At 31.9% G+C, this 8,359-nt stretch overlaps 2 protein-coding genes across 2 annotated transcripts; one reads left to right on the top strand and one right to left on the bottom strand.

Annotated features, from left to right (window-relative positions):
- Nucleotides 1-288: 288 nt before the first annotated feature.
- Nucleotides 289-1,091, bottom strand: LOC111708727 (heat shock protein beta-1). The gene has a single exon (XM_023482187.1). It carries the CDS (start codon nt 1,027-1,029, stop codon nt 379-381), a length of 651 nt encoding a protein of 216 aa, XP_023337955.1. The 5' UTR covers nt 1,030-1,091; the 3' UTR covers nt 289-378.
- Nucleotides 1,092-3,191: 2,100 nt separating this feature from the next.
- On the top strand, nt 3,192-4,027 carry LOC111708726 (heat shock protein beta-1). Its single transcript, XM_023482186.1, has one exon. The coding sequence runs from the start codon at nt 3,295-3,297 to the stop codon at nt 3,943-3,945; it is 651 nt and encodes a 216-aa protein (XP_023337954.1). The 5' UTR covers nt 3,192-3,294; the 3' UTR covers nt 3,946-4,027.
- Nucleotides 4,028-8,359: the final 4,332 nt, after the last annotated feature.

Genomic DNA, 8,359 nt, shown 5'->3' with positions numbered 1-8,359 from the left:
AATAAATATGCTTGTTATAGATCATCTCTGAATTCATTTATCTAAATAACTGAACACTTGCCACAAATTCTTTTTTAAAATTCCCTATTGCTATGAACCTGACGTTGTATACCTTTGACATTACAAAATATGTGTTCTATTAGATCAGACTGTCTATGTTTAGAATATTTCGGGTTTACAACATCAGCTTGCATAAAAATTAGAAAATTAGAGTGTGTGTCAAGTATTTTGTTTCTTTTCTGAACCATCTCTAATTTTCGTTTTCTTTTCTATTATTTGAAGAAGAAAAAACATTTTAGTTTTTTATTTATTTTGAATTTAGAATTTGTTACATTGTCAATTTGATCATAAGTAATACAAAAGTATTGGTGTAATAACTTATTTTTGGTTGATTTTGACATCAATAGCTGGGTTGGATTTGTTAGCTGTGATAACTAGAACTCCATCTGAGGATAGGTTAGAGTTTACATCTCCAGGCTTAGCTCCAGGAGGGAGTGAATACTTGCGTACAAACTGTCTTGAAACCATCTTAGTTCCATCCTCAGCTTTCTCTTCATGTTTTCCTTCTACAGTAATACTTCCACCTGAGACACTAACCTTGAGTTCATCAGGTCTATATTGAGATGTATCAAGACTAATCTCCATCTTTGTATCATCATTCTTTACTCTTATCACCTCCATATCCTTCTCATTGAACAAATTCATATCTCCGAACTCACTCTTTAAGCTGGGTAACATCCATCTTCTTGGAAACATCCAACCTTGTTCCCATTTTGCCAGTGAGTTCTGTCTTTGCAACCCTTTCTCCGGGGTCTTGGTTTGTGTCTCCGTGTTAGTATCTGAGTCTATCATGATATTGTTGGACATACAGGCCATCTGTCTGAAATCTTGATCAAACTTCTTCCATTGCTCCCTGGATTCCATAAACATCTTTTCACGAACTTTGTCGAAATCATCCCAAGAGGATTTAAAGAATGGATCATCAAAGAAGAAATCTCTGATTGTCATTGGGACTCTGTTTTCTTCCATGTTTCTTGTTTCTGCGTAGGAGGCTGCTAGCTGCTCTGTTCAGTGTATAGTGTATAACTAACTTCTAACTTTTACCCAACCTATATATATACTTGATTCTCAGCTTTCTCTAACATTCTAGAATTCAGTAGAATATTAGGTAATGGGTTGGATTTACGTTATTTGTGAGCCGACAGGTGTTGAAGCATTCGAAACATTTTATCGGAAATAAAAAATGTTACAAAAACAGAATAAGTACTATTTATAGTGTACATTAAATACAATGAATTTTACATGTTAATTATTTTGCAGAAGCCATAGAAATTTCTTATTTCCTGTGTAATATATTGATATATTTACTAAGTGTAAAACTGACAGCTGAAGGGTATAAAGCTGGTTGTTCAAATTTGTATTTAACCATTGACATTTTTTTTCTAAATCAACTTCCCAACTACACGAACATAAAATCTGACTTTAAAAAAGTTTGAAATATTTAGTAGTAAATTTATGACTATTTATTTTTTAGATAGTTTGAACCAAAAATTAACAAAAATGTGCGGAACTTTTGTATGGAATGTTCATATTGAACACTTGATCTCGATAACTAATGTGGGTACTTTTGAGGATAAATGATTGGATCCTCAACTTAATTTATCCCTGCAGGGTCTGACAGTTATGAGATTTCGAAGAGGTATTAAGTTAATCTGGGACCGACTATACTAGATTAGATCTAAATCGTGAACTACCTAACACCGGTTCAAATCTTGAATCACTGATTCAAAGTTAAAGATTCATTTGGATTTGAATCGGTATTTCAGGATTTGAGCCGGTGGTAGGTAGTTCAGCGACCTCTTCAATTCATTAAATTTCTTATGAATAAATGAAATCTTCCAAATTATTTAAATATCTAAAAACCATCCCAAATATTGAGACACCTGATTATTCTGCAAGTTTACGTGTTTAAAAATCTTTTTATGCATTGAATATAACGCCATAAACCATGAACTCAATCACATAAATGTCTATACAAACAAGCTCCCTTCTCTTCTCCTCCTTTTCCACTCTTCTTTACTTTCTTTTCCCTCCTTTTCCATTTCTCGTTTTCATCTTTTCCTGTTTATCTAATTTCCCTTTCCAGTTTAAATATCTTTTCTCCTCTTCTCCTAATTTTGGTAAAAGAATTTAGTTTTTCCACAAGCTCTAATTTTCTAATTCCTCTTTCTTTGCAACTTGACGGTGTAAACCTTTTACATTAAACTATATAATCAAACAGAACTTATAGCTTAGAATATCAGAGGTCTACACATCAAGTTGCAAAGATATAGGGATTAGAAAATCAGAGTTTGTGGCTTTCTCTCGTATTCTATTAAATTGTCACCTTCTTTTTACATTTGTGTTCAACATTTTTTTTTACGGCCCCCGTTCCTCCTCCCTCATAAGGCTAATAAAACTTGGTTTATATTTTGACCTGTTTAAGCATTATATATGATTGCTCCACTGCAGTAGCCTTTGTATCTAGCATTACATCACAGTATAAAAATATACACAAGGATTTAGGATTTGATACTTTTACCAAATCTGGGAGAAGTGATGGAAGGAATGTAAAGTAAAAGTTTTAAAGATATTTCTGTGAAAAAAATAGACTAAAATTTAGTTGTGAAATTGGCAAGTAAGGGTGGGATAAGATTTGCTCATTAGATTACAAAAAAATTTAATTACAGAAAATTCCGATTTTATTTGATCGATTTAGCTATTCTTATTCCTATTCTTATTCCTATTCTTATTCCTATTCTTATTCCTATTCTTATTCCTATTCTTATTTTGATTTGAATTTTAACATGTATAGTATAAATATCAGATTTTATACATTATAAAAAAGGGGAAAAGATATGAGCATGTACAAATATATTTAACAGTTTGGGAGAAGGTCGAATTGGGTGAAATGTGCAGTAAACTACTCAGTTTATTTACATTACCTAACAGGTGTGTGGGATATGTCTAATGTCTAAATGCAGTAACTTAGATAAAACATTCTTCGCAAAAAAATTTTTTTAAATTTCTTTCCACACTGCATTTTGCAAACTAGTGGGGAAAAATATAATTAGAAATATTTTCCAGAACTTTGAAATTATGAGTCATAAGTTAAATATAGGCACTAGGCAGTGAACAGACCTGGAGTTTCTGGCATTTTCTACTCGACTCTACTCTACTACAAAACTAGGTGTTTCCCACCTACATAGATCAGTATCAATACTAACCCAATCTACACTACACTACTCAGCTAAGATGGAAGAAAACAGAGTCCCGATGACAATCAGAGATTTCTTCTTTGATGATCCATTCTTTAAATCCTCTTGGGATGATTTTGACAAAGTTCGTGAAAAGATGTTTATGGAATCCAGGGAGCAATGGAAGAAGTTTGATCAAGATTTCAGACAGATGGCCTGTATGTCCAACAATATCATGATAGACTCAGATACTAACACGGAGACACAAACCAAGACCCCGGAGAAAGGGTTGCAAAGACAGAACTCTCTTGCAAAATGGGAACAGGGTTGGATGTTTCCAAGAAGATGGATGTTACCCAGCTTAAAGAGTGAGTTCGGAGATATGAATCTGTTCAATGAGAAGGATATGGAGGTGATAAGAGTAAAGAATGATGATACAAAGATGGAGATTAGTCTGGATACATCTCAATATAGACCTGATGAACTCAAGGTTAGTGTCTCAGGTGGAAGTATTACTGTAGAAGGAAAACATGAAGAGAAAGCTGAGGATGGAACAAAGATGGTTTCAAGACAGTTTGTACGCAAGTATTCACTCCCTCCTGGAGCTAAACCTGGAGATGTAAACTCTAACCTATCCTCAGATGGAGTTCTAGTTATCACAGCTAACAAATCCAACCCAGCTATTGATGTCAAAATCAACCAAAAATAAGTTATTACATCAATACTTTTGTATTACTTATGATCAAATTAACAATGTAACAAATTCAAGATAAATAAAAAAACTTTATTAATTTTTTTAAAATAATAACAGAGATAAAGAGATGAATAAGAAAAGGAAAAGATATATTTTTCTAATTTTTGAATTCTCACTAGAATGAGCTCTAGTTAAAAATCCAGTTATTGATATAAAAATCAATCAAAAAGGAATTAAGATTATCAATAAACAATACTTATTCACTTGTTATTTATATTTTTCTTAGAAATTGAGTCTTTGATGCCAGAAACTCAAATTTTCTAATCCCTATATCTTCGCAACCTGATGATGTAAACCTTTAATATATAAAACTTTGATTATTTCATCTCAGGTATGCGATTTTTGGTTGTAAAACTATAGGGATTAGTAGATCAGAGTTTGTGGCAACTGACAAAGACTTAATTACTTTACACAATTTTTTAAAGAAAAAAATAATAACTTAGATAACAATGAAAAGTACAGTCAACAAGGAGGTTTAACAGTTTTTTGTTTATTATTGAAGCTGGCAGCTGGGAATCTTGTGAAGTTGTGAGATGGAAGCAAAAGTAATTTCGAGAAATGCAAGAGAAAATGTTGAATAAATTGCACCATTAACGTGGAAATTAAATTTAAATCAATAACTCAATATCTATCCGACTTGAGACTGAAGTAATATCTTTTCACAGAATTTTAGAATTCTTACAATCTTACACAGTACAGTACAGTACAGTACAGAACAGTACAGTACAGTACAGTACATTACATTACAGTACAGTACAGGACAGGACAGTACAGTGCAGTGCAGTACAGTACAGTTCAGAACAGTACAGTTCAGTACAGTACAGAACAGTACAGTACAGTTCAGAATAGTACAGTACAGTACAGTACAGTACAGTACAGTACAGTACAGTATATTACAGTACAGTACAGTAGTGTAGTGTAGTGTAGTGTATTGTAGTTTAGTGTAGTGTAGTGTAGTGTAGTTGCGTGTAGTGTAGTGTCGTGAAGTGTAGTGTAGTGTAGTGTAGTGTAGTGTAGTGTAGTGTAGTGTAGTGTAGTGTAGTGTAGTGTAGTGTAGTGTAGTGTAGTGTAGTGTAGTGTAGTGTAGTGTAGTGTAGTGTAGTGTAGTGTAGTGTAGTGTAGTGTAGTGTAGTGTAGTGTAGTGTAGTATGTGTGTTTAGTGTGAACTGTCCAATATATCGAAGTTCTATATAGTTCCTCTAGTATTGGCAAAATACATCTACTGTTGCTGCAGGGATTACAGGGTTAGAGAGCTAGTTAGTTTATTTATTTAAAGGAAGTGTTCATGCAACTAGTTTATTTAGTTAAAGGAAGTGTTCATGCAACTAGTTTACTTTGCCGCTCAAAGATATTCCTGAGGCCCAGGATGACCACAACGGAAAAGAGTTTTTTTTTCGTTTTAATCCCTTTATCTTTAGTCTTTACAACCCGATTTCTTCGATCTTTGATATTTAAAACTATGATTTATGTTAGATCAAATAGTATCAGTTTAAAATATCAAACTTACACCATCAGGTTGCATAGATTTTAGGTTTTTGGCAAAACTCAGTTATTGAAGTGAAATTTTTTTATCTGATTCTCTGATAAAAGTAAATAAATCTTAACTTGTTGAAAACAAACTCCAAAATAATGTTTCTCGTTTTTTATTAATAGATTGACGTGGAGATGTTTTTTATAAATAGATTTACGTGGAGATGTTTTTAATAAACAGAATTACGTGGAGATGTTTGTAATAAATAGATTTACGTGGAGATGCTTTTAATAAATAGATTCACGCGCAGATGTTTTTTTTATAAATAGATTTACGTGGAGATGTTTTTTTTGTAAAAAAATGCTTAAGCCTAAAAGCTCAAAACTTATGAAGTATCACGTTCATTGCAAGGTTCTTTTATTTTTTGTCAAAGAAACATACATTTTCAAACCTTTCGGAGTCTTCTTAGAATTTAATATTAGTTCCATTTTATTTTCTGTTTAATATTCTAAATATGGTGTTTGAATAGTGTGAAGGGTATTACACTGTCAAAACATGAATTTTATTGGATAAACCGCAAATTTGATCTTTCATCCATCTTTAGTAGATAATATAAATATCATAAATATATTTATTTTAAAATAATCGTAGTCAGGGGCGTATACAGTGGTTCTCGCCCTAAAAACTATTAAACAAAAGTGCAAATTATCTATGTTTATAAAGTAGTAATCTCTGTTTGTCTGAATGTTTGTTTGGTTTGGTTTGGTTTGGTTTGGTTTGGTTTGGTTTGGTTTGGTTTGGTTTGGTGTCCTGAACTGTTTTGCCTCTAAATTTGATTGAGGAACTTTTTAGAACCAGGAATGTTCTAGTTTGCTTGAATGAACGTTTCAGGCGAAGCTGGGTTTCTAAGCTATAGAACTATATAAAATTGAATTTTTTTTATCATTTATATATTTATTGGAAGTAGATTGAGTAATTAGGGCGCAAATGTTAGCTCTTGTATTTGCAATATTGATATAAATGGATGTACATAATACATAATACAATTATACAATTATGTAATTATACAAGGAACATTACGTAGAAATAGATTGTCTATGGTTTGCAAACCAAGATAAATGTACAATTAAAGAGGGGTGTACAGGTTTTTAGCAATGTTGAAGGTAATAATTTTCTTTACAGTTCACAGTTAGAGCGCCAAAATTTTACTAGTTTCACTCACAAGGAAGACGACAAAAAATGCGGGAAACATCATAGAGATTCAAATACATTTTAGAATCCTGACATGACGAAACATAATGTTTTTCCATGCACGTTAAAAATATTTCATGTGAAAAATTAAATGTTTAAATTCTTTTTAAAAAAATGAGAATTTCACAAATAAAAAGACGTTAAAATTTTAAGTCAATTAAACTATATTTTATTTTATTTTTTGAGTGTTGTGCACATTTATATAATTTGTAGCCCGCGTGAATTTGCTAAAACTTTATTGTACCATTTATTTGAAACGATGTATGAAACTTGATTTTATATAAATGCTATCTTTCTTCATATTTATTTCCCCCATCCTTAACCTCCCCCCCCCACTTCCCTCTTCTCTAGTTCCTCGTTGGATATATAACATTCCAGGTTTAGCAAATTACACCAATTACATATAAAGATTCCCTAAGGAAATGGGAGAGTAGGGAGGACAAGGATAAGGAGGAGGAGAAGGAGGAGGAGGAGAAGGAGGAGGAGGAGTAGGAGGTGAGAGAGGGAAAGAGTAGAACGAAGAGAAAGAGGAGAAAAAGGAGAAAGAAGAAAAATAGGAAAAAGAGGAAAAAGAAGATAAAGAGGAGAAAGAGGAACAAGAACAGAAAAAAGAGAAAAAAGAGAAAGAAAAGAAAGAAGAGAAAGAATAGAAGGAAAAGAAAGAGGAGAGAGTGGAGAAATAAGAGAAAGATGAGAAAGAGGAAAAAGAGGAGAAAGAGGAGAAAGAGGAAAATGAAGAGAAAGAAGAGAAAGAAGAGAAGGAAACAAATAGGAGAAAGAGGAGAAAGAGGTTAAAGAGGAGAAAGAGGAGAAAGAGGAGAAAGAGGAGAAAAAAGAGAAAGAAGAGAAAGAGGAGAAAGTGGAGAAAGAGGAGAAAGAGGAGAAAGAGGAAAAGGATTTTATAAAATGTTTCTATCGATACCATCTTTTAAAAAAATTTATTTATCTAAAAGTTTTACAGTGTTTACTTCACAATAAAATTGAGAAATCCTTTTTTATTCAAAAATAATAAAAATTTGTTGAACAATAATTATTAAATCAGCGCACAGTTTTGTAATACCAACAACATTATTAATAATAACTAGACATATATTTATTTTATAAGTAAATGGTAGACTAGGTAGTATTACATGTCCCAGATGTGAATGATATGATAATATATACAGAGTACAGAGTGTCCCAATAAACATGGGAATCGATAGAATTGTCTTTGATAACTTGCATAGTATGGTGGATGGCCTGAAATGTTAAAATAAGGATCGTTATAATATGTTTTATGCAAAGAGAATAGAATATATATTAGAGGGGAATTTATTAGAAAAAAGTGTAAAACAGCCATTTTGCTGTACTGTTTCCATACTGCAGGTGTACTTCACATATTTATGCTATATAACCTGTTGGGTCCTGGAATATCATTCTAGAGAAAATCTAAAGTTAATATTAAAAGAAAACCAAATTATGAAATAGCTGGTTTCATAATTGACCAATGATCATTTCACTTTACAAAGGATGATTTTCCGTTATAACTATAAATCAAATGATGTTTTTTATTCACCTAATTCATTATAAAGTTTATTCAACAGCTTTAAAAAATTTGAAATTGAAATGATTAGTCTAGGAAACATACTGTATTAATGTACTCATACT

Source organism: Eurytemora carolleeae, unplaced genomic scaffold, assembly GCF_000591075.1.
Source record: "Eurytemora carolleeae unplaced genomic scaffold, Eaff_2.0 scaffold903, whole genome shotgun sequence".
In the NCBI taxonomy this organism is placed as follows: Eukaryota; Metazoa; Arthropoda; class Copepoda; order Calanoida; family Temoridae; genus Eurytemora; species Eurytemora carolleeae.
This window is presented reverse-complemented; position numbering and strand designations above follow the sequence as displayed.

What these genes read in the sequence shown, in the direction of transcription:
- LOC111708727 (XM_023482187.1), bottom strand. Translation starts at nt 1,029, where the DNA reads ATGGAAGAAAACAGAGTCCCAATGACAATCAGAGATTTCTTCTTTGAT.
- LOC111708726 (XM_023482186.1), top strand. Translation starts at nt 3,295, where the DNA reads ATGGAAGAAAACAGAGTCCCGATGACAATCAGAGATTTCTTCTTTGAT.